The 27,162-nt window shown below is 36.5% G+C and overlaps 1 protein-coding gene across 1 annotated transcript in view; it reads left to right on the forward strand.

The window, feature by feature from the left end:
* The window catches only part of PRKN (parkin RBR E3 ubiquitin protein ligase), a 700,273-nt gene that overhangs the window by 300,603 nt on the left and 372,508 nt on the right, over positions 1–27,162 (forward strand). Inside the window, exon 5 of the mRNA XM_058836200.1 lies at positions 18,596–18,679. Within this exon, the coding sequence (XP_058692183.1) occupies positions 18,596–18,679 (84 nt within the window). The remainder of the gene's footprint in view (positions 1–18,595; positions 18,680–27,162) is intronic.

Below are 27,162 nucleotides of genomic sequence, written 5' to 3' on the forward strand. Positions count from 1 at the left end.
AAGCAAAAAAACAGGAAGCAAACTTCTCTTTTATCTGTCAGTTTCACTTATTCATCCTTGAGCCAGAAAAAATGCTAATTACTGTTTATTTTTTCAAGCTGAACATTAGCAGACATGTGAGCATCTAATTCTGGCCCTCATGAATACACTTTTTATTCACTTTTGAAAATATTTCTGGTTGGAGATCTCTTGCCTGCCCCTGCTTACTTCTGTCTTCAGCTACATATTTTTCACCTAATCTCTATACTTAGTATTGTGGCCAAGGGGATTTGGGTAAGTCTAGACACAGCAAGTTTTCCCAGACATTTTCTTTTATGTTGGTAATGCCACTTTTCATTCCCATTATTATGCCTTATTTAATAAGCCTCTAAGTGTATTCAAACACTTATTTCTTTATTTGCTGTATGAACATGTGCTAAAGACATATCACTTCTATAAGCCCCTTTTATTATGAATCCTATCTCCTGAAGAGGTGTAAACAATATCAGAGGTTGTTTTAAGGAAAAGGAAGTCTTCAATAATTGCTATGTCAAAACCAGCAAAGCAAAACCAGTTCTCTTCTGAGTATCAGTAAGAAATGGATTCCCCTCACCTAAACTTAAACATTTATCAGACAGATATTCATGCTGGAGTTCACTCTATGTTGTAGTAAAAAGGAGTAGACAATTTCAGGACACAAATCATCCGACTTGTCCTAGACATTTTCTTGAGAATAAGATGATCCAGCTCTGAAACGATGTATTTTTCTCTGTTATAAAGAGAACATAGGCAGTCTTGCTCACACATAAAATGTCTATATTTAGTTAAATAAATACCACTGAAGGTGTCTCTGGACCAGGCTTTCAAAGTGAGAACAGGAGTCTGAATGTGAGTGGAACTGTGATTTACTATTGCATCACCATTTCCATCATGGGTCTTTGCCATCGTAGTTGCATAACTCTTCAAAACTAAGTGGTGCAATGTCTAAAATATTTAGAGCCTGAACCTCTTGTGTCAATATAATACAATCAGTGTTAATGTAGGAAAAAATATTGCCTCATTCATTGGTGTCACTTAAAAATGGTAAACAGAGAGTGAAAATATGCTTAACATGCTTAGAAGCTTCAGTATTTTGGATAAATACCAAAAAATAAAGTTGTTAGTTTGCATAAATATTATTGAAGTCAAATAAAGACAGTCTCAGCTGAGTGAATCCATCAAGTCATTTACCTTGTTCAGAATTACAAAGTTCGCTTCAAGTAAAACAAAATATGTGGAATGCTGATGGATGTACAGGGTTTTCTTAGGATCTGTGTACCATGAGTTATAACATACAGTTTATTAAAAATGGGGGCCATTTTTATACCTTTATTATGGTAATTTATTATGTGCCACAAAAGAGATTATCAAGGCTTTCTGTCTTTTAGCGCATGGTCACAGTCTTACAATTGGTAAACTCAGCTGTGCTGGCTAGGATTTCTCCTCATTTTCATATTAAAACAAAATATGGGTCACCTGCCTCACTGACACCAAGTAATTTCCCTTTTGCTGAGTAAACCTGCAGATCGAACTTCATTGGGTTTGCATAGCCACAAAGTCCTTTTCTACTTAAGTTACTTAAGGTACTTAAATAAGCCATAAACGGAGTTTCAGCTTCCTTGGCTGCTTTAACTGTTAAATAGAAAGTGCTTCCTTTGCGTTTTTTAATTCTGAGTAATTTTCATGTTCCTGCTTTAACCAGTTCAGGTGAGAGCACCCTGAGAACAATTGAGGATATAGTGTTGTCTGGACTTATTATCAGAAAAGAGTTTTTGTGTGCACCTTCCCAGTAATAATGCTGGCATCCCCCAGTCAGTACCTGATTAAAAATACAGATGTGTATTTTTGTAAAATGTACATTGCCAATGTTCCCTGTTCTCCACCAGCTAGGATGTGACCAAACTGGAGCCATTGGCATTTACAGAGTCCAGAGCTTCTGACCCTAGCTCTTGATTGCCTCAGCTTTTCCCTGCCTTGCCTTGATTACTTCTTCTGCCTAGTCTGCAAGTGAATCCAGCTGCTGTCTCGGCAGACAGAGCCAAGCCTTTGTCCTGTAGCTTTAGCACTCAGCAAGGGTCCACCAAGAGCCTTGTCAGTGACCAGTGTCCCCTGCCAGCAGTCACCCTTCTGATTTGGGAACTCGGCTGCATCTGATATACAACTGTGTAGTGACAATCCTGCTCACCTGTACGTGGTGCTCCTGGCCCTGCGATCTGCCTCAGTGTTGAAGGCAAACTGCTGAAAGTACTGAGGGAGAGCTTTCCTAGTGTTGGGCAACGATGAAGTTTGATGGTGGACATCTGCTGTGCCCAAAGGCTTTTTAGGGTCTCTTTCTTGTCCTGGAAAGAAAACAGCAGTGCTTCTGGTAGGTTTTTTGTTTGTTTATTTGTTTGTTTTCTCTTACCTATTTTTCTGCACTGTTCTGGACAGACAGAACTGCATTAGCCTGGAATTACAAAATCACTTGACTGTTTATGATTTTTTTTTTTTTTTTACTGGAATCTTTAGAAATTTCCTATTGGAACACATTTCTTTCTAATACTGGAGGCTGCTTTGGGAAGCAATTTGGTTTACTTACCCTTTGCTTATTTCCTTCTTGTGCATCTCCAAAGTCTTTGTCTGGGAAAACAAAAACAAAGCAAAAGAAAAACGTGAAATAAAAAAGATTTTAAAAAAATTTAAAAAATAAAAACCTGCTACCTTTGTTTGACAAGAGCTATCTCTGAGTACCATCCAGGTTTGTGCTGCAGGTTTTTATTCAGGCTTTGCTTTGCACAGGAATGTCTCTTTATGAATCTACAGTATTTTAAGAAGATAATTACCTTTTTCTTTTGTTTATCCTAAAGGAATATTTGGGAGTTGTGTCTTTAGTTCATTAAAATAAATGTGTCCTGATAAATAGAAACTAAATATGTCATGTCTTGAAATGCTCCCTTTCAGCTTACATGTGCTTTCTTTTGGGTGAAACTACTTAACACAAGATGTGCTGCGGGATTACCTGACTTGAGGGAGTTTAAATCCAGTTTACATCAAAGATGTATCTCCTCTTCTTCTTGATGTTTCTTTATTTATTTATATTTCCACATCTCTGTGTGTGTTTAATCAAAAATAGCAACACTCAGGTATAGAGTACAAATATTCAGTAGCTGATTAGTGCAGTATTTAAACAGAAAGTTCTGCCAGTAAATATCTGTGATGCTCTCAGCAGGAACCAGACAACTGGAATCACTGATAGGAGTCAAGAGAAAAAGTGCAGTTAATAATTTGTAGATATTTACACCTTTGCTGGTTTCTTTCACGTTACAAAGGCATTAGTGAAAGTGACAGAAACGAGTTATGAGCCATTTACTTGGGCTATCTGGAGGGATTTAATCTCACTTGGGTCATGGAGTTGAATTTTCTGGGAATTGGTGCTACCGTGATAGGCTGTATCTGAAGGCCTGGAGTGCAGAGATAAGACTTTAAGTCCAGCTGGAATTAGAAGCAATAGAATTAACTGGATTGTAATGCTGTAAACCTTTTGGTTCAGATCCTGAAATGCCTCTGGATGGTAGTTCAAATCTCTTCCAGATGGAGGTTTGGCTCTGGGACCTATACTCAAGGCAAACATTCGCAATGTCAAGGACTTTTTTTAGGAGCATGCACAGTGAAATCAGCCTTATGTGGCTCAGCATGCTTGTTGTTGTTGTTGTTCAGTCCTACGGTTTCCTTAATAGGGTGGGGAGGATGGTTTACTTGTTTCAAAAGGCAATTTTCCACTTCACTGACACTCACATGCATGTTTGTAGTTATTTCTTTTAAAGGAAGGCTAGGAAAGTGTTTGAAAGGTCATTGCTTTTATAACAAATGAGACAAGGCTGAATATAGCTGACATATGCATATCAATATGAGATAATGGAGATTGCTATAATGGAAAATATAAGACAGCTATAAATGAGCTATTAAGGGCTGGGGATTTTGTTGTGTTTTGCTTTTTTTGTTGTTGCTGCTGTTGTTTCTCTCCCACCTTGAGAAGGCTTTCCAGGGAAATGCTTTAAAATAGTGGATACACGGACACTTACCAATATATGTGTATTTTTTGTAATGCAGTGTATTTTCTGTGATCATACAGCATAATTAGACAAAAGTGACAATGCATGAGTTGATAGATTAATTCTATGCTTACATTAAAGACAAGAAATTAATTGCAAACCATGATTGTAAAAGGCAGTTTGTTTTTCTGAGGAGGCAGTTTCCCCTAATGTAATGGAAAATACAATCTCTAAGTCTGCTGAAGAGAAACAAAATTAAAAATTAAAGTATCAGAGAACACTGATTAAGGATTTTTTTTTTTTTAAAGATCTGAATAGAGAACAAATCCTTCTTCCAATTTCATTGGAAAATAGAATTTTATGACAAAAGCCAGGAGGACTGCTTCAAACTTTCATTGCTGTAATAACTTTTATTTCTAAACCAATGCTCTTATTAATATTTTTTTAGTTTAATGCTAAGTTATAAGTTCTGCTAAATTTAAAAGTGAAATTTTCTCAATAGCTCCAAGGCAATATGAACAAAATTAGTATATTATGGATTTAGAAAATAGTGGGCCAGGAGAGAAAGTCTCATTCCTACAGCCACTCAGTAGGCAAGTGAGAACTCTGAACAGAAACTTCTTTTTTCAAATCCCAACTATTCCTGTTAGATACTGGACTACAAACACTTTCTCCAACACAATTATTTGATTACTACAAAATTGCAGTCTTCTCTTTCCTGTTTGTAATAGGATTTTCTTCTTTGCTTTTGGTATCCTTTATCTCAGAGGAGTTATACCCGATGGGAATTTGTCCAATGCAGCACACGAATATTCGCACAGTGTAATTAAATGATTGTGAATTGTTATCATACTTAAATGTCCATCTATAGTCCATGTGGTGGGAGAAACAATGCTCTAGAGAATAAAGCTTATTTTCAAAAGTTTTCTGCCTCTGGGAGCTTGAAAAAATTAAACAGGAAGGAGCTCAGAAACTAAAGAGCATGAATGTGTATTCTTTATATCACTTAAATTCTAAAGTGTGATTTATTTTGGATTTGCTTTTCTTTTTCTTTTTCAAATCTAAATGTATTGTCTGAATGCACAGTAACTTCAGAATTTTTTTTGGTTTTCATCACTGTGGAAAATTGTAGAAATTGTATAAGAGGGAAAACTTGTGATCTATTAATTTGGAAATTGTTCAATTGAACATCAGTTGAATTGATGGAAGAATATTGGCATGAATTAAAAGGAGGGTAGCATAACACTGATGTTTAAAATAGCACTCTTGTTCATGTATATTAGAGTTTTTTATTTATTATGTACTATTTTCCTGATTTTTGACTCTTTCTGGCATTCCTCATTGGTGAAGTTATGAAAAGAGACATTAGATCATTTTTTAAATTTTTTTGCTCCTGATATGTCCTGTCCCCCCTAAAAGACTCCAACTTTGTGTGGCATCCTTTTGGTAGCTTTTTTTAAAAATTATGGGTATAGAGAAGTCAAAGACTTTGTAACTTGAGGGATGAAGGCAAAAATGTTGTACGAAGATGATGAATTACTTTATTTCCCTCTTATCCTAAGGAGATTCAATGTATTTGACCCTTTTGGTTTTCATCAGAGTTGTTCACTCTGTAATATCTGGTATCAATTTTTTGCAACACAGAGATAATTCATTAAGATTTCTAGTGTACAGACTGGGCTTATAAAGGTGATGGGTCTTTGTGAATTCTTCTGTCTTTGTGAAGAGAAGGCCCTGCCTTCTCTTCACAAAAATTACAATTTTTGTTTTGTAATTTGTTTAAATTGCAATTATCTTGTTAACAGAGTTGCAGTTCTGGGCTATTAGTTGCTCTGGAGATGTCTGTTCAGACGAGACCAAAACTTGAAATAAAGATGAGCAGCTCATGCCTGATATAGGGACTGAGTCATAGGGAAATACGTGGTACCTGGAATAGAGGAACAGAGCTATAGACAGCAGTTGTGCTAGTGTGTGTGTGTGTGTGTATTTGAGGAAGCTCTGCCTGGTTTAGTAATATATATTGTACTCCACATCTATGTTCTGATTATAAAGTGCCAGTTCTAGATCCTTTTCATTATCATAACTGAATTTGTTATAGCTAAGCCTGATGATGAAAATAAATAAAAACTACTGATTAGGCCACTGCCATAGGCACTGAACTGTGAATTAATCATAATATTAATTCCAGTTAATCAATTTTATTTGTTGTCACAGTTTACATCGAGCCATCAGCCAAAGAAAACATCACAGTGATAGTTAAAATGTTATTATAAAATGCTAAACATTTAAATAATATATCTGTTTTCTTTCCACGTGACAAAAGAGATACTGAATAAAAGGGAACTCTGTCTCCAGAATAAAATATGTTAAAGTTTGTGGAAATTTGAAATTACCTTCATGCCAGTGTAGAAGTACCCTGATTTTATGTCTGAGGGCTTACTCTTTTCTGAAATGATTAGCATACTTGGTTTTACAGGTGGTCTAAGCCTGAAATGGATTCAGTCATTTGAATGCAAGTCATAACCTTTGTAAATGAAATACAGATATCTTGTCTACAAAACTAAAATCTTCTACTCAGGCTGTTCAGGATTCAGTGGAAATTTGAACTTCACTGTGAAATTAAATGATGTCTCGTGTAGCTTCTAGCTGATCTGTCCTGAATTACGCATTTCAAAACATCCTGATTGCAGTCACCTTTCAATATAACTTATTTCTATACTTTCTGATGCTTGTGAAGTGGCTTCTGATGTACCATCTGTGTCTCGAGAGTTAATCATTTTATAGCGGAGAGTATCCGACTCTGCTGTGTGGAAGGAAATCAAAGGCTAAACCTAGAAAAGCACAGGTGAGCCTCGAACAAGGTGGGTGTGGGGTGGAGTTATCCCAGTGATGTCCTGCTGTGTTGCCCTTTAAGCCTTGTGAGTGTCTCTTCAGAACACTGGAGCACAGGAATAGTCAGTGCTTATGCCCAAAATTCCTCTTATTTAAGAAATTCAGCTCCTAGAATGATATAAATTATTCAGAGCAGGTATAAAGAAATGAGGCATTTCTCCAGTTTAATATCCTTCAAAGGCTTATCCGGCAAGACATCCACAGAGATCACCTTGTATGAACAAACTAGATGAAGTTCTTACAAAATTCAGGTGTTGGGACACCCTTTACTGTTATGCAGGGGCCTGAAGAGCTTCTGTTAGACAATGGGAGAGTTAATTTCAAATGTCCCTTTAGCCTGAGTTCATTCACCTTTTCAATGATTTTTGTGAAAACCACAAAGATGGGCTTAACATATTTTCTGGTTGTGCCAATATATAGAAAATAAGTCAGGAATAATTCAAAATAATTCAAGATTCATGCGCAGAGAGATGAAATGGTAAAAAAGACTGAGCTGTTTTTTAAAGCACTGCTTTAGGAGAAGAAAAAGTTGGGAAAATTGATACTAGATTATAGGAATATATCTCTGTGTTAATAAAACATTGTGGTTTTATATATTTTGTGGTTATCCCACAAAAATGGTGTGAGGGCTGGAGCATCTCTTCTTGAAAGACAGGCTGAGAAAGCTGAGGTTGCTCCAGGCTCCAGGGAGCCAGGGGTGTGGCCTTTCTGTGCTTAAAGGGGGCTTATAAGGAGGTGGACAGACTTTCTAGTAGGGCCTGTTGTGGCAGGGCAAGGGTAATGGTTTTACCTGGAAGAGAGGGTACATTTAGACTGGAAATAAGAAAGTTGTTTCCCACACTGTGGGTGGTGAGACAATGGAACAGGCTGTCAGAGAGGTGGTGGATGTTCCATCCCTGGAAATGTTCAAGGTCAGATTGGATGAGCCTCTGAGCAACCTGTTCTAGTAGAAGTTGTCCCTGTTTATTGCAGGGAGGTTGGAGTAGATGACCTTAAAAGATCCCTTGCAACCTAAAGAATGCCGTGATTAAGTGAGTGGTTTGGATCAACTCCTTCCAGCATATGCAGTATTTCATGGCAAAGGCGGGATCCTAAACTGCCTGCTACAATCTTAATTCTTCAACGCTAGTTATGTTCTCATGTAAAATGCTTAAAGAATCATCTTTTCTCTTATGTGTGGTGGCAGGATCATGTTTTAGGGGAAAAAAAACCCTCTAAAAACACCATGCATGCAACGTAATCTTAAATGGTTCTCAAATGAATCTGAACAATGCACTTATTACAAGGTTGCTTGTATTTCTTAACAGCTAAAATAAAAATATTTTTGTTTGTGAATACATTGGTGCATATGTAAAGTTTACAGTAATTTTAGAATTCAGGAAAAAAAATCTAAGGCAATATTTTTGTTTAGTTTCCCTTTTTAGGAAAAAAAAAAAGTCTTTGATATGCTATAACCTTTCCTTTTGGAATATTGAAGTATTCTTGCTGAAATTGATATAGTTTTGTCTTTCAGGGCTTCTGATTATGTGTAAAATCAAAAATGGATGATATAGCAATCTATTTTCCTCAGATACTGTAGTGTGTAATCTTGATTTTACAGTTTGATATACGCGCAGTAAGGGAAAAAATTGAACACCTTATGAAGCGAATCTCTTGCTAGATTGCGAAGGCCCTTTAGCTTTAGTGATTAGCTGAGAAATTTATTCTTAGTAAAAATGCAAAATAGATTCTGGGGTGGGGGCAGGGAGATTTTTGGTTTGTTTGGTGTTTTGGGCTTATTTTGGTTTTGTGGTTGGTTAGTTGGGGTTTTTTAAGATGTATGTCGTATCCTTGGGGTGGGTGTATGTCTTTCCACAGGAATGGGAGAGAGACCCTTTGGACAAAGTAAAAAGAGCAGAAATAAGGAAGCAGTAATGACAGCTCAGAGAATGAGGGGGAATGGCAGGACCATGTAGCTAAGGGCAGTATCCATTGCATGTGGATTTACCATAGCCCGGTATGGTATGAATGGATTGTTGTCTCTGGATGTGGAGTCTAACAGTGCCTTCCACAAGTGCATCTTGGGCTGAGGGCTTCTCCAAGTATTGCCAACAGTGGAAGTTCTTTAGCTTTGTCTCTGTGTCAAAAGGTTTTTGCCTTTTCATCTTAGTAAAAAATAAAATACATAAATAAAAAAGGTTAAAGTTTAATGATCTGGCACACAATTATTACATCTGGCTTAAATTATTATTGTGGAATATTTATGAGGCTTGGATTTTTATTTTACATCTTTGGTTTATTGCCTTTGTTTAACTTCAATTCATATTAGTTTGAATTGCAAGGTGTCTAATTGGTATTATTAGGACTATGTTAACTGCAGACCCTGACTTGTATATTGGCTTATCTTAGATTTTTTTATTTTTGTGTACTACTTCATTTTATCCATATATTTCCTATGCAGATGATGTATCCAATTTGCTGGACTGGAATAATCTTCTATGCCTAAAATGTATGGAGTTGCTTAAATGTTTCTGTAGCTCAAAACTTTCAGATTAAATGGTTTCATATTTGACATAGGTTTATAGTTGTAGTTGGTAAAAAAATACATTCACAAAGAAAATGTTTCTTCACCTACTCTGTTCTGAGAGATTTGCCTTAAGAAATTCAGTGTAATCCTGATTTATTATGAGTTCCAGAATCAGCAGCATGGTTTAGTAGTGGATTTGAAGCATGTTTACTGAATGTTAACACTGCCACCCACTTCTGGAGAGCCGAAGGACATGAGGGTTTGCTGCCTGATCCTGAGAATGCTTCACCTCTGAATGGCTGACACTCTTCTGCAGCTCCTCTGGGGCTCTCTGACTTGTGATTACTGATAATCTATGCTAATCACATTTTCAAAATTGTGCCAGGTCTGTCATTGCCCCAAGGGCTGTGCTCAGGCCCCAGCAGCCCCCTCTCACCCTGCATGGAGCTGGGCACCCATGGGTGCTGGGCTGCTCTTCTCTGCAAAGAAAGTCCTGCGGGACAAAATCCATGTCCTGGGGGCAGCTGCCGCTTCAGAAAAAGTTGAGGTACCCAGTAAATTTTATCCAAGTTCTGACAGTTTTTACAGTTTGTAACTGTGACTTAAGAAGGGAAAATATGGGAACAGGAGTGTTTTAGGTAGAGAAACAAAATGGCTTTTGCACTTTCTGATTCCAGCCAAAAGTCCTCAAAACATACTATTTTTTTGTATGTTGACAGTCGTGGCTCAAATAACTGTGAGCACATCCCAGCTGGAAAGAGAACAGGGATGGGTCATAGAAGTTTTGATTTCTCCTGCCCTTCAGCTCCCCTTCCTCTGCCTGCTCCGCTGTGGAAGAAGCCCTGAAAAGTCACCACAGCAGGAAGAGCAACTGAAGCCAGAGGGCTGCTGACGTCAGTGAGATCTGCTGGTGTTAACACTTGTAACTGTAGATTTTAGTTTATTTTTTTAATGTTATAATTTCAATGGACACAGTAAGTTCCAGGTATGTTTAGAGAATTGCAGGTGCTTTCTCCAGTTATTTTCTTTTTTCAGCCTTGAAAAAGTATTTTATGCCATCTAGATAGAGAGCATTTATAGATTAGAAATCATTAGTCTGACAGATGATTTGAATGAAGTTTGGTTGTTTGGTTTAGGAGGCTTTACATCCACTTCTTCTTATGGTTCTATCTCTCATTCAAGACCAAAGTTTAGAGCAGCAGCAGGACTACTTAGTTCAATTTTTCAGCTGCAGTTGTATTTGAATTATCTTTATTCTCTTTTTTTTCCTTTTTACTGGGAAGGACCAACCAAAATACATGTTTAAAAGCACACTTTGAATAATTTTCTTTTGCTTATATGAGAAAGTGCTTGTGCTAGCAGCACAATGCACACTTTAAAATATTATTAGTGAAGAGATGAATCTGCAGACCTTTATCTTGGGTGACTTTTATGAGCCTTCATTATTTAGTTGAGATCCAGTAGGATGACTCTTGTAAATCTTTGTACTATAAACAGTATAAAAGAAAAGAAAGACCAGAACTTATTAAAAGCATCTCATACATGTGTTTTCTTTTCTTCTTTTTTTTTTTTAATAAAGAAATCTGTGTTAAGAAAGAAAAGGCAATGATCAATAAAATAATATTATTATTTTTGCTATACTTACCTACATTTTTAGTTACAGATGTGATCCTCTCATGTTTCATTTTAAATAACTGTCATGCAGGAAGTGTTCATAATTACACATCTATGAGCAGTTCAGCTAATTGCCTGCTACTTAATTTTGGAAGAGTTATAACTATTGACATAGAACTGTCAATTTAATAATTAGGCTGGTCATTCTTACAGGAAAATTTCATCTCTAGGATCCTACTATAAATCAAACTAGTAGGTTCAATCCCCACAAAGACTTAAAGCATGTGATTGACTTTTCTTCAGCCCTGCTTCTCATATAAATAAAGCTATCCATGTGCTTTATTGATTTGGTCTAATAACCAAAGTCAGTAATAAGAGAAGCATTCCTTCTGATGGATTCTTTAATATGCTGTTTAGACTGAGCAGTTAGCTCCAGTCCTCCCATGCCTGTATTACAAACCTCTTTAAAATCAACCCCAAGACTCATTTAGTAGTCCTCTTCTATTTCATGCTCCCTCTTGTGTGGGAGATTCCATGTCAAAGTCAGTCCACAGTAAATTGCTTAGCTTTACCTGCAAAAATGTGTTCCTGTGTGCTAGCCAGTTTGTATCAGTCTCATCAGAAATATTAAAAAAAAAAAAAAAAAAAAAAAAAAAAAAATCATAGCTTTGAAACAAAAACTAATCTCTCCCTGCTGGGAATGGTCTTTGTAGCAATCTGCATAAGTTGTAGGTAAATTTTAATTACCTATTCCTTTGTGTTAAGCTTTGTGGTTAAGCAGATGATTTTTGTCCTAAAAGTTGCCCATTTGACAGTTTTTCCCACCCATAGATTACCTACCATAATAAAAGTTCAAGTGTTTAAGTAGAACATCTGTAAAAGGCTAGCAAGAACTTAATGGCTAATTCAGGAGTAATCTCTTAAACAAGTTATTTTTATCTTCCCTCTCTCATGAGGGATGCTGTTAGGCTGGGCTTTGGGAATTTGGAGAAATGCATTTTGTGATAGATTGGATGCCGTGGTTCAGTTTTGCTTAGGATAAAAAAGAATAGCTACATGATATCTAAGCATTTAGTAGAAATCATAGAATAAGTTAGGTTGGAGGGGACCTTAAAGATCATTTGGCCCTCTGCCATAGGCCAGGACACCTTGCATTAAACCACGTTGCTCAGTGCCATTTCCAAAGTGCCTTGAACATTTCCAGGGATAGGGCATCAACAACTTTGGGCAACCTGCTCCAGTGTCTCACCACCATCCTAGTAAGGAATTCTTTCCTCATACTGAATCTAAACCTACTCTCCTTTAGCTTGAAGCCCCCTTGTCCTGTCAATACATGCTCTTGTGAAAGGTCCCCATGCATCTTTCCTGTAAGTTCCCTTGAGGTGGTGAAAGGCTGTATTTAGATCACAGATTAATCTTTACTTCTCCAGGCTGAAAAAAAACCTCTTTCAGTCTTTTCTCATAGGAGAGATGCATGCTTACCATTAGGATACATCTTGGTCTTTACTGTCTGGGAGGCAGAGCTGTCCACCTGTACTGGCATTGGAAGCAGTGAATTGTGCTAGCTTGGTGTGGATACTGCTGTTAGAGTGGCAAAAAAGAAATAATTTTTTATTAATAAACCTTGTATTTTGGGAGGTTTTTTCTGTCTTACTGTCTCAAGATGCTGAAATCATGCTGAGCGTTCCCTCTACAATGTTTAGCTCTTCAAATACTCTCACATAGACAAATCAGTAGCCATAACTTTGCAGAGGAGCCTGAATGTTTGCATGATTTGTGTCAGATTTAACACTTTTCCTGTGTCCTGTATGCTGATTTTTAAATCCTCTCAAGACCTTGAAATTATTTCTTACATAACTTTAAAAATCCTTCTGCAGTAATAGTTTTTTCTTGGTTGGGTCATTGGTTTAATAATTTATGTCTCTCATGTAGATAGTAGCAAATACATAGATGTGTTTTAATGATACTCTGCTACATATTGTTCACTAGAGGAAAATACAAAGCAGGCAAAATACAAATCATTGAACATATGGATAATTTCCTGCCTTTTAAGTGATTCAGTCTTTGATGAATCACTGTTTTCTATCGCTGACCTCTGGTTCTCACCTTTCCCTGACTTCACAGGTCAACAGTTCTGTCAGCAACCACATTTTGAATAATTTGTCATCCAAGATCTCTAGATGGTATTTCTGATTTGGAGGATTTTTTTTTTTAAATTTTTTTTTAAGATGTTCTTGATGAAATTTTTTTTTGGGTTTTGCAATACAAGATAAAACAGGATAAAAAAGCACTGTGAAAAGACACAGTACTGCCCTTTGTAGTGGGCATCAGTACAATATACTAGTGGAATATACACAGACTTCCAGTACTTCCCTCATACAGTGAAAAAACATCTCAGTCCTCCTTGTTCTTCATATGCTGCATAGGAGCTTCACTTCAAGCTTAATATACCATTCACCAACTTTTTTTCCATGTCTTCCCCCTCAAAAAGGGAAGGAACAACTGCCATATGCTCAAACCACAACAATTTCCGTACTTAGTTATTTGGGAAATACTCAGGTACATTTGATATGACTTTTTCTGTTTAGTGGCGTTCTATTTCTTTCTTTATTATGTCATTTTCCCATTTATACACTGGAAAAGTCTTCTCTGATATGTTTATTTTAATGCACAGCTTTCTCTGTGAGCCATTTGGCTGGGTACAAGAGGGGCAGTTGCTCTAATCTCGCAATCAGAAGGCTTTGTTCCTCTCACAGTATGTTCTTGATTAATGTGAAGTAATAATTACAAACACTAGAGCTTGCAGCGTTATAATACCACAAGTGATTGGCTGGCCTGCAGGTTGACAGGCTTTTCTTAGACTGAAGAAAGAATGATACAAAAATTGCATTTCAAAGTGTTTATCTTGCCAGAATTCCTAATTGTGTTTTGACTCAATTATAGCAATGACATTTAGTAGTACTGTCACTAAAGAAACATTAACATTTTGGATGAACAGTGTTTTTCAAGGACAAATGTCTTTTCTTCTATTTTTGTTTTGAAGGTGGAAAACTAAAATTTTCAAGCACACTAAATCTTTTGAAAATATGTTAGGTTACCATTAATAATAAAATATGGCCATGAAGAATGCCAAGAACAGATGTGGAAAAGGAGATTTTTCCTCTTACTAATTTGGAAAATGAGGTGTGGAATAGAGGCTCTCTGATTATTGTTTTATTACTTTTTTTTCTCTCCACTCATCAATGCCAAACAGGCTGAAACCCATTATATTCTGCCAGTCTATAATTCTTACTGGATCAATGCCTTCTTGTGCCTTAAGAACTTGATCTAACTTTTGCTAGAACAGAAAAAAAGAAACCAGTGTTGACTTAAAGCTGGGTCTGGTTAATGTTACCAAAGGAGTTAAATGCATCTGACTTTCTTATGGGTTTTATATCCATCATAAGAGTAAAAGTAAAGAAGTGACAAATACTGTGGGGGGTTTTATGAAGGAAGAAATAGGAAATGTTAGCTACAGTGTGAGTGAGCAGTTGATAGTTGCTGGTAACATGAGACCATGCTCCTAGTTCCCTTTGTGTATACTCTAACCTGCCTTTAGTGGAAGATGACATTTTTATTTCAAATAGCGCGCTGCTTTGTGTGCAAAGTACTCTTGTGTGCTTGAGAAATGTCATGAGCATATGATTGCAGAGAGGGAGAGCACTATAAGTTCATACCAAGCCATGTGGCACATTAGCTTTCCTTTGGAAATAAGAACTTAAAGATGACTGCAAAATTTCTATTATTGTTGTTACTGTTAATTAATAAAATATATTTCTCATACTAAGCATATTTGGACCTGATATAGTGCTACCTGTAGTGGTTAAATTCTAATGGTAGTCAACACTGTATCAATACATCTCTTTTTGGTTTCTTTAAAAAAAACATTTTTCTAGAAGCTCAACCTTATAAATGATCCTGTGGATGTTTTGAGGTTTTGTTCTAGCTTGAGAATTATTATGCCTTCTTACCTTTTTGTGATTATGTACCCATACCTGCAAACAAATAAATACTTGGGAAGTTTTTACCTGAAGTAACTTCAGTGAAATAAAATATTAAATCCTCTAAGAAGTTTAGTTTGAAATATTTTCTTCTTATAAAATCAAGATAATTAGTACCAGAGCTGATAACATATTGTGTAGAACTGCTTCTGCACACTCTTTTTAATTATCTTGGTGTGTCTATTTTTTTGTGTATATGCTGGTGTAGCATCATTAACTTTGAGACTCTACTATTAATCACAAAAGGATAAAGAAACAGGAATAATGATTGTCCCATGTTACCAGTACCAGATGAAAAAAAAATTTTAAAGGCTTTTCTTGGGATTTGAATAAATATGTTTCTGGGGCTTTTTTTGTTCAAATGAAATAATAATCCCCATTCCTTTCTTAGATCCCAAGTTTTATAAAGCCCACTTGCTTCTTATTTCTCATCCTTTTTTTTTTTTTAGTATCATCTTCCCAAATAGAAATCATGTAAGGATTTCTAGCTACACAAGCTAGAAAAAAAACAAACCAAAAAACTGTTGAATTCTTCTAATTTGAAAAATGTATTTTAATAAATGTATGTTAATAAATATGAATACGCAGGAAGAGGGATAGATGTTAATCAAATATTAACTTGTTAGTCTTGGTTGTCTTTAACAAGTCAGTGAGTTAGATGTTATCCTTATGGATTAAAAGTCCAGGCCTCAAAAGAGGAGAAAATATTACTCCCTTTAACAGCTGTGTGACCAGATAATGATAGCAAGCCTAACATGTTGGGGAAAAGCAAAATCTTGAAGTGTAGGAAAAACTGTCATAATGGGATCATTAAATTGCTTGAATGTAAATTATGTAAGTATCATGTCAAATCATGTTCCCAGGACTAAACTTCTGAATACTATCAGGTTATGTTATGGAAAAGTTGCTCAAAGAACTGAGGAAAGGAGGACCTAAGGGGGACCTGGTTTATAATGTTATTAATGAAGATCTGGTCTTTAACAGTGATAACTAAACTACTAGAAAGCAAAAAAAAAAAAAAAACAACACAAAAAAAAACCCTAATTCCACAACCTTAAATATAGAAATTCAATTAGTCAGGCAAAACCCCTGAAGTTACTTAACTGCAAACAGCAGAAAAAACTGTTGCTGAGTCCATTTAAACTGTAGCAGGAGGAGAAAGTGTACAGGTCCATTAGGTGATTGCCATAGGCTTGGAGAGTGAGAGGTGTAGCTGGTTGATCTATGGAAACAAACAGGTGGGTTCAGTATGGAGGAACCTAGAAAGTACCCCCTAGAAGCCTCTCTATGGACCTTAGGTTGCACATTTCAACTGCTGTTGAATGAAATTCAATGTATGTCACTATTAAGTGATGTGCACTGAGAAAAAAACCCTCCAGATTTTATATATGTGAGATGGATTTTGAGATAGATGTTATATGTAGAAATGATATCTAGGGGCTCTGACAGATAACTCCACCAAAATGCTGCCTTGGTGCTTAGTAACTATCAGAAAAGTAAATTACATTTTAATGAGTATTTAGGAGGACTTGCACAAATTCATAGACATCATCTTCCTATTCACTGGTCCAACACATAACTCATGTGCACTGTGTGATGTCCTTCATATTCCAAAATGATACAGTTGGAAGAGCAGTTAAGAGATGAAAAGTAAAAGATAAGGAACAGCATTGATATAATAAATGTGAGGGTAGATTACTTTCTTTCCTGAAAAGTAAACTATTGTAGAAGGAATACTATATACCTGTACAATCTTTGGTGGCATGGGGAAAAATATATAAATGGGGGGCATTAAAAAAAAATTGAAATACTGAGTTGAAAGCAATTAAAAGGTAGTAATTCTTTGTGCTGCATTTTAAGGTGGCCTTACTGTTCTTCCTGCAAAATTTCTGGAATGCTAAAATTTCATGACAGGTCAAAAATTCACTAAAATCATTGATGGAAAATTTTATTTTTCAGATGTTTTATATCATAAATTCAAGGTGGTTCCCCCTCCTACCCCCAGTAGCAACTATTGTTACTTGATACTAACTCCACTGCAGCAGTGTTCACCCAAGGACTCAAAACTATGATTTGTCACCCTTGTGTCTGCCTGCAGTTAAACATACACATGTTAAAGCTCTTTTTTTTACCTATCTCAAATGCCAGCACTTCAGTGGGATGACACTAGAGAGTGGAGCTCAGTGAAGACCAACTTGTTTTATTCAACTTTCCAGAAGGCTGGATCAACATTTTACAATTAAATTCACTCTACTGAGATAACTCTAAAATCATTTCAGCTGCTCCCACAAAATGCTGAAGTGTCTCATACAGAATTAAAAGGAGATGAATCTAGATGTGACACTGGATTACTTTGTAATTCAACTGTGTTTTAAGTAGGCACTAATTTCACTAATGTGGTTAACATCTTGACTGCTATAATTTCTCTTCTGGGTAAAGATTTTCTGCTATTTCCTGGGCACTGATTCTGTCCCAAACACCAAGTACTCAAAGTACCAAATGTTTTTATAACTTAGTTGTTTATTTCTGCTATGTATGTGGGTACTTGTACGCTTCATATCTATTGCTCAGACTAACATTATTTTCTGTAAATTAAATATTAATTGGTGTGAAATTAATATAAAAAGGAAGTGTCAATATGAGCATCAATTAATTTTTTTGTGATGCAAAATATTTTTGTAGATATGCTATATCTACATATCATATAGCATATCATGGATATGCTATATATATAAATTTTCTTCTTTGATAGATCATCCTGTTAATCACACTATTTTGCATTTGTGAAATACTGATGATTTGCAATCTTTACTTTTTTTCTGTTTTGTAATATAAGTGAAATGTGTATATTCCAAACGTCGTTGTAAATTTTGATAAGGATTTTCTGACAGTTATTTTCTGGGATTTTAAATGGTTTGTTATGGGAGGGTTAGTGAATTTTTAGGTTTCTTTAATAATATCTGATAAATATTGAAGTTAATGTAAATATCCAGAAATCTAATAACAATTCCCACTTAACGTTTTCATTTTGTTGTATTACAGTTAACTAAAGGTTTTATCTAGAGCCAGTAAATCTATTTATAGTTTTTCTAATTGTATATTGTACTTCCAACTGTTATCTTTTTTCCCTTTTTCCCCTTAAGTCAGCTTCAGGCCCATGTGTAAAGAGTGTTAAACCAGACAATGAGTCTTTGTACATTTTTAATTGTGATAAACTCAGTCCCTGTCTTTAGCTGAGAAAATGTGACCTACTATTGGCGCCTGTTTACAACATTGACATCAGGGTGGAGGGACCACATGTCCTGTCCATGGCTGGGCTTTACTGGTGAATATTGTTGTATAACCTCAGTGGTCTCTCTCAGTGTAATCATAATAAAACCATCTAGCTAGAATCTAAAATAAACAAGAGTAGGAAAAGCAGCAACAAAACCAAGTTTTAATGTTTGTTTATGAAGTAGCTTGTAATCTTTGTATGCTTGGGTTTTATTTTGAAGGGCCCATCATGCTGGGATGACGTGCTAATTCCCAACAGAATAGGAGGAGTTTGCCAGTCCCAAGGGTGCAATGGAAACGTAGCGGTAAGATTTCGTCACTTTTCTTCAAGTACTGTGGCACTTAAAAGAGTAATTCTTTGTAACAATTCTAACTATGTTAGAATTTCAGTAATGAATGTGAGGAGACAGGTATGGTACACTTCAAAAGAGCTGTTCAGCATCAGATAATAAACCTCTGATGTCTTGCAGGAGGGAGGAACTTTGGTCAGATGCTATTTGGAATGAAAGAGAAAATAATTGTATTTCATCTTTTGCACTGAAGTAGAACTCTTAGATATTCAAGTATGCATAGGTTAAATGTGGGATGTAATAATTAAATGTTTCTGTCAATGCTTATTTTATACTTGTTATGTGTATCTCTTCCTTGAAAGCTTCAAATTTCCTTTTGAAAGCTACACAAATTCCTTTTTCCAGAGTCATTCACCTGCTCTGGTGTAACCTCCTCTGTGTCTTCCCTAGCATGACAGTTGCAAGGTGGTGTGTCCATACGGCTCTGTAGGTATCTCCTGCTTGGCCACAGATGGTGTCAGGAAATATATTTATCTAACTTTAGATACCAAATGGTTGTTTCAGTGGCATGGTTTTTATGGCTGAGTTCATGCACAGCCAACAGAAACTGAGGTCTGGCAGCCTCTGGGCTTCTACTTCTTGTTGTGCACCTTGTAGCAGTGGCTGAGTCACCCAGGAATCACAGAGTGTCCATACGGCTCTGTAGGTATCTCCTGCTTGGCCACAGATGGTGTCAGGAAATATATTTATCTAACTTTAGATACCAAATGGTTGTTTCAGTGGCATGGTTTTTATGGCTGAGTTCATGCACAGCCAACAGAAACTGAGGTCTGGCAGCCTCTGGGCTTCTACTTCTTGTTGTGCACCTTGTAGCAGTGGCTGAGTCACCCAGGAATCACAGAGTGTCCTGGGCTGGAAGGGACACACAAACACCATGACCTTGAAAGTGGCAGGTGTTGGACATTCAAATGCTATTCTCTGGGCAGTACAATTCCCAGTTTTGTCACATATTGGCAGAACATACCTGACTGACTTGCAGCTGTCAACTTACAGCTTTTGTTATCCAGTGTATTTGTGAAAAAGGTACTGAAATAATGACACTTTTGGAAACTTTGCCTCCTGAACTACAACCCATTCCCTCACTGAATCAATTCTTATTTTTTAAAAGCAGGAAATGAAACAAAATGCCATCTTTGTAGAGAGAGAAGAAATAAAACCACTGACCATAAAACAAAAATCTGATGCTATGGCAATCAACTAATAGCCAGCCAACTAAGCCCCATGACTCCAGTTGCTGTCAATTCCTCTGGCAAGTTGCATACTTAGCAGAGCCAAGGATCAGTGTAATCTTTCAGTAAGGCACCACTGAAGAAATTTCAGAAGACAACCTATATTAGACATGTTGCTAATGCAGCTTGAGACAACCTGAACTACAGGCATGTCCTGTTCCCTTATTTCCTAGGGAAATGACACATTTTCCCTTTATCAGCTGCAAACCACTCTATACAGTTGTAGAACTGAACCAGACTGAGGTGCAAGAGCACTCCTAATTTTTATGAATTTTCAACCAGAATTTCCAGCAATAACAATCTAGTAAAGAAAATTTAAGCACTTGAGTGCATTTAACTTCTTTTTTTTTACCTAACTGTGAAGCAGGTAGGTAACCCTGCATCAGATATTTGAATTGATGGCTTGTTGAGATCCTCTGGTTGCTGAAAGACTTTTCTTGTGTTTTGGGATGATTTGTTTTTCTTTAGACTCAATCACTGTGAAAACACATCTTTACTTTCTGGGAAATCTTCCAGTTCAAAGGCTTAAATCTCTAAGTCTTTTGTTTTGTGTCTTGCTCAAAGTGGGAAATAATAGAGATCCTACAGATGCATTTCCAAGGATTTGCCATTCTTTTCTGTTCCAGTAAAATAGTCTGTTTGGAACAGAATAAAAATGACCTTAACTAAATCGTGGGTTGAAACCTCTAGGTTTCTCTTGCTTGTTACAATTTTTGGAAGATTAAGTCACATTTTATCATTAAATATTAATTTTTGCATTGTTATGACAAAGTTTGTGGAGTTATGTTTGTCCCTTAAATAGCTTCACAGTGTATGTGCTTCTTTACAGTGATGTGAATGAATAAGCCTTGAGGCTGTTGGTTATAAGTTATCAACAAACTGCAACTGCTGCTATTTAAGGAAAAAAAAAATCCTTCATTATTACTCCCCCAAGCCTTGTTTCATTTAAAAATTGATTTTTCTTCAGTTTTCAATTTTTGTAAGCACCAACTTGCAACATACAAAAACACTAGGTAATGTGTTTTTCCCAAAACACTAGTTCTGTATGTATTTTGGTATGAATTTAGTCTCTTGACAGAATGGCAGGCTTTAATTCTTTTGGTTGCAAAAATGTAAATAGAATAATTGACAATATGAGAAAACAGTGGAAATCAAAACAAATGAAAAATTTCAGTTTAGTTTAAAAAAATTATAAATTATTTGTAGAAGATATAATTATTATCTTAATGTTAAGTGCACTGTGATTTGATACGTGTTTCAATGTGATCCTACACAGACGTCAGTGTGGGGTTTTTTCACATTAGTCTACCAGAATCACTCTGAACTTCTGCAGCTTCAAAATGATGAAGCTGCTGGGAGCACTTACATTGCTCCAATTATAGAAAAGTCACTTTTATAAAAAATTTTAATTACATTAATTCAAAAATGGAAGACTCAACTTTAGCTGTTTTAAATGTGAATTTAAAAAAATCTTTCAAACTGTTTCACAAATTAGGATCATTCATTAAATGAAAGAGGGCTTTGTATTTTTGGTGTCTGTCTCAAAACAGTTTCAGCCAGAAACATGGTACATAGCTGTGCAGGTGTGCTTGGAAACAGGTGTGGTTCTATGAATTTCCAGATGTTCTTCTTATATGAGCATAATTTTGTTACTGCTTATAACCACAGAACCATATAGGTTTGAAAAACCTTTAAAGATGATCAAGTCCAACTGTTAACCTAGCACTGCCAAGCCCATCACTAAAACAGGTCCCAAGGGTATTTCTGATACAGTTTTTGTGGATTCATGCTCATCTTTATAAGTGACAAGAATACATGTAGTACTAAACTCTATATTTAGCCTTTCCTTATTCAAATGAAATATTACTGAAGGAGTGTTTTTAGACTTCTGCAGTTCTCTAAAATGCATACAGAACATTTTCTGTTTGTCATCCATTGAAGTGAATTTCTGATTAAGGACTTTTTCTATTTCTGCATATAAAAATGCTATTGCATTTCCTTTCTCATGTCAGCTCATGCTTTTTAAAGTCATCAAGAGCCACAGAAGTATGTGTCTTTTCATAGTGAGACAGAACTGTAATACCACTGTTAATCACTGAAGTGGTGATTCCATAGGAATCATCTCCACATTACTTCCTCATTCCAATGAACATGCATCAGTTTCTGAAAGACATTTCCATGTCCCCAAGGCAAAATGTAAGTCAAACGTTTTTGAACTTTAGAAACCTGTGGAAAAAGTATTAATGTTCTGTGCGTGTTCTTGGGATTCTTATTTGATGTGCAAAAAGAATTGCTGTAGATTTGAAAATCTCAGGAATAATGAAAGGGTTAAGAGGATTATAGGTCAGTTATGGTTTAAACTATTGGGAATAGGGAAAAATGAAAAACACTTTAATAGAAATAGAAATGTACATTTCTTCCAGTTTGATATATCTCATTAATGTTACCTTGAATTCTTTATTTCTGATGAAGACTGAAATTTTTGTCTCTGTTCCAGTTACTCAAACATGCTAGGCTTCAACAAACCATTTCTAAAAGAAGCAATAGGACTGCTGTGAACTTTTGGTAGCATCTCTAAGAACTGGATTTTTTCAAATATCAGTGCACTCTTCTTATCAAGCTGTATAATAATCTCCCTTGCCCAAAGCAAGGATTTATACTCCAAGTTTGGTCACTTTTTTTTTTTTTTCAATGTTTAGTATTGGCCATTATATGTGATTTTAAATAGTCCAATTCCACTGTACAGTAGTTTCGCTGTTGTAGGGTATGTTTGAGAGCAAAGAGCTTAGTACAGGAAGCATGTTTGTTTTTTTTAAAAAATATGTATCTTTTTAAATTATTATTCCAATTCTTCCTGTGTGATTTTGAATCTTGCAATTTTATTTTTTCAATATGTTGAAATTTTTTTAACATTTCTCATGTTTTTCCTTCCCTGCTTGTTTATTGTTATTTGATTTGGCACAGAGGAGAGAAATATGTGTTGCACAGGGAACCTGTGCTCATGTGAGATAGTTTGGACTAAGAAATCAAGGGAACAGTGTTCAGCTTTTATGCTTTAAGTATGCAGCTTACCAAATGATTCTTTTCTTTCAAGTGTCCAAAGCTATTCTTTTCAAACATCACTGCTCAGATGAAATATGTTTCATTTTTCATGTCATTCTGCTTTGATTAGCTCAGACTTCAGTTTCTGTTGAGAATAAAAATAAATCCTGTAGCAGTTAGAGGTTCATGAGCAAAGTAGTAAATTTAATGTTGTTATCAAAATATGAATGTAGTAAAGGACTGTCATTTCATTAGAGGAAAGATCTGATACATTGCTGTATTATTTATTGTTTGTTCTTTGTGTACAATGATTATTGTTGAAGGTACTATGTCTGTCCCTGGAGCCATTATAATATTTTCAATGTCATAATATTACTATGAATATTTTTTTTTTAAATTCTGGGCTGTTTCTTAATGCCAAGAAGACTTTGCATTTTTAATTTATTTCAGTGCCATCCATGTTAGTTTGCCTTATGCATTAGAGAGTGGTCCAAATAATACACGGTATTAAAAAGAAATCTCAGTGAGTTATGATGGGTAGGAGTGCTAATTAAAATACCAGATAATCTCACTTCAGAAATATTAAATTGATACAAGGATTATTATCAGAGAATGATTCAAGTTGGAAAATATTTCCAAGATCATTAAGTCTAACCTTTTACCAATCACTGCCCTGTCAACTAGGCCACAGCACTGAGTGCCAGGGTAATCTGTTTCAATTCTTAACAACCCCTTCCACGAAGCAGTTCTTCCCGATGTCTGACTTGAACTGCCCCTGGCACAGCCTGAGGCTATGTCCTCTTGTCCTGTCACCGGTTGCCTCAGAGAAGAAGCTGACCCCCACCTGGCTTCAACATCATTTCAGGGAATTGTAGTGAGAATATGGTTGCCCCAAGACTTTTTTTCAGGCTGAACAATCTCACTTCCCTCAGATATTATGACAGCTTCTTCATAGAATTCTTGTATGGCCTCGGTTGGAAGGCACTGTTCCTCTCGTTCCATCCCCCTCACTGTGAGCAGGGACACCTTCCACTGGACCAGCTTGCTGAATGCCCCATCCAACATGGCCTTGAACACTTCCAGGGATGGGGCATCCACAGTGTCTCTGGGCAACCTGGTGCCTCACCACCCTCACAGTGAAGAATTTGTTCCTAATATCTAATCTAAACATTCTCTCTCTCAGATTAAGTGTCTGTCACTACATTCTCCTGTGAAAAGTCCCTTTTCAGCCTTCTTGTAGGCCCCCTTCAGGAACTGGAAAGCTGTTCTAATGTCACCCCAGAGCTTTCTCTTCTCCAGGCTGAACAACCCCCAATTTCTTAGCTTGTTTTCATAGGAGAGGTGCTCCAGGCACTGATCATCTTACTGACTCTGTGCTGGATCTGCTCCAGCAGGTCCATGTCCTTCCTGTTCTGGAGTCCTCAGAACTGGATGCAGCACTCCAAGGGGGGATATGATGAGGGCAGAGTAGAGGGGGAGAATCCTCTCCTTTGCCCTGCTGACTGTGTTGCTTTGGATGCAGCCCAGGATAGAGGTGGCTTTCTGGGCTGTGTGCACACACCACTGGGTTGTCTTCTTACCCTCCAAATCCTTCTCACCAGGGCTGTTCTCAACCCATTCTCCTCCCAGCCTGTGCTTGTACTTGGGATTTCAGAGTGTAGGATCTTGCACCTGGCCTTGTTGAACTTAATGAGGTGTGCATGACCTCTCAAGCCTGACCTGTCCCCTTTGGATGGCATCCCTTTCCTCCAGCCTGCCAAGAGCATCACACAATTTGGTGTCACTAGCTAAAGGTGTGCTCAATCCCACTGTGTCCATATCGCCAATAAAGATGTTAAACAGTGCCAGTCCCAGTGCCAACCCCTGAGGAAAGCCACTCATCACTGGTCTCCACATGGGCATTGAGACATCAACCACAACTCTTTAAGTGCAACTATCCAGCCAATTCCTTATCCACCAAGTGGTCCATCTGTCAAATCCATGCCTCACTAGTTAAGAGACAAGGATGTTGTGTGTGACAGCTTCAAATGTTCTGCACATGGCTGACATCAGTTACTTCTCCCTCACCTACTACCAGCATGGTCTCCCCACAGAAGGCCACCAAATTTGTCAGGCACAATTTTCCCTTAGTGAAGCCATGCTGACTGTCATCAATCACCTTATTTTCCATGTGCCTTAGCATAGTTTCCAGGAAAATCCACTCCCAAACCCTGCTGGGGCAGAGGTGTGACTGACTGGCCTACAGTTCTGTTTCTCTTTTTAAAAATGCAGGATTTACCCTTGTCCAGTCAGTGACAGCTGGACTGGCCTGCCATGACTTCTCAAATAAGATGAATAATGTCTCAGAAACTTCATTCACCTGAGGACTCACAGATGCATCTCATCAGGTCCCATGGACTTGTGCAACTTCAGGTTCCTTAGATAAACCTGATATCCCACAGTGGGTAGTTCTTAATTCTCCCAATCCTTACGTTTGCCTTCTGTGACTTGGGTGGGGTGGCTGGACCATTATCAGTGAAGACAGAAATAGTCATTGAGTACTTCATACTTCTCCATATATGAGATACTCTCTTAAGAGACTTATTCAAATAGTTTGCAATACAAATTTGAGAATCTTTCATATTTACTGGATTCTCTGACCATTGCTTTTACTATTTAAGGACTACTTTATTATTTTATGCTCAGTGCTGTGGCAAACAAAAGGAATAAAGCATAAATGCAGGTAACAAGCACACCAAACCCATTGTTGTAGTTTCTTTTCTTTTCTATTTTGTGTTACAAGAAGGGCAAACAAACAATTTCAGATTGATTGATTGATTGATTTTTAAAGCCATTTCTCATCACAAACCTATCCATTCACCAAATGGAATAATGATACGTTTTATACCACTTTTATAGTAGTGATGCCATCAGTGCAAACCACAGGAGTGATACACTCTACTTACATGTGTTGATATCCAGCTGTTTAATTAGACAATTTAACTATAAAGTCATCCTGAGGTTTTCAGTCTGGCTGGTGATTTACCAAAAATCTCAGTCAGTTCAAGTTTCTGCTTCACTTGACAGAATGGCCCTTACTTCTAAGGGTGTGTCTTCATTTCTGGCTGTTTTAAAATGCCACATCATGTTTTTGGTCTCAGATGAGCTGTTTATGTGGCTTTGTCAGTGACTTTTAGGTTTCATTGTTCCCACTCTCTCAGATTTTGGGCCATTGTTAATATTTATGAGTAATTACTTTATGCCTTCATCATCATTAAGAAATGTTTTGAATAGCATAGGGCTAGGAGATGATCACTGCAAGTCACCTTGAAAAACAGACATTAAATGATTTTCTGTGGGAAATTACATTTTGAAACTTATCAGTTAAATGTCTCTAACATTGATCTCAGAGTGTTCTAGTTTCTTAATCAAAATGTCAGTGTTGTATCAAATGCTACACATTAATCTGGGTAAATTCCCACATTGCTATTATGATGTTCCACTAAATTTGTAATCTCATAAAAGTGTCAGGTTAGTTTGACAGAGTTGGGTTACCATAAATCCTCATTATTTGGCATTAATTACAGATCCCTCTTTCATTAAACAAGCACCATATTAGCTATGTATTGTATGTAGGGCTGGTATCAGGTTTCTATACTGATAATTGCCTAGATTACCTCATATCAAGTTGCTCTAAACAATGACAGGACAGGTTGTGTTTCTGTAAAGTTCTGTATTTTAAACCCTCTCTAAATGTGGATAGATTTTTTTAGCCATCTGTGCATTTTCCGAGGAGTAAAGAAGAGGTGAACACTACTGAAAAAAAACCACCTTGGGACTTTGGGACCTGTGAAAATGCTGTGACTGTATTTTGCTGATTTCAGTTAGACCTTTAAATTGATATAATTAATAGCAATTAGAGTTTAAAAAATATTTACTTCAAATGCTTGATTGTGAAGAAAGATACACAGCAGTTGACTTACCGTATTTAAACATTTCTAATATGTGTTGAGGTTCTTTCCATTCTTGCTCCAAATTATGTCAACTCTACATTTCTTTTCAGATTCTTCTTTAGGAAAACATAATTAGATCTTTTTTACAGGTATTCTCAAAGTAAACTCATTCTTGAGTAGATCAATTTTTCCTTTATAAAGAAATTCTGTTATTCTATTTCTCAGTTCAGAAAAA

The sequence above is a fragment of the Poecile atricapillus genome, chromosome 3, assembly GCF_030490865.1.
Source record: "Poecile atricapillus isolate bPoeAtr1 chromosome 3, bPoeAtr1.hap1, whole genome shotgun sequence".
In the NCBI taxonomy this organism is placed as follows: Eukaryota; Metazoa; Chordata; class Aves; order Passeriformes; family Paridae; genus Poecile; species Poecile atricapillus.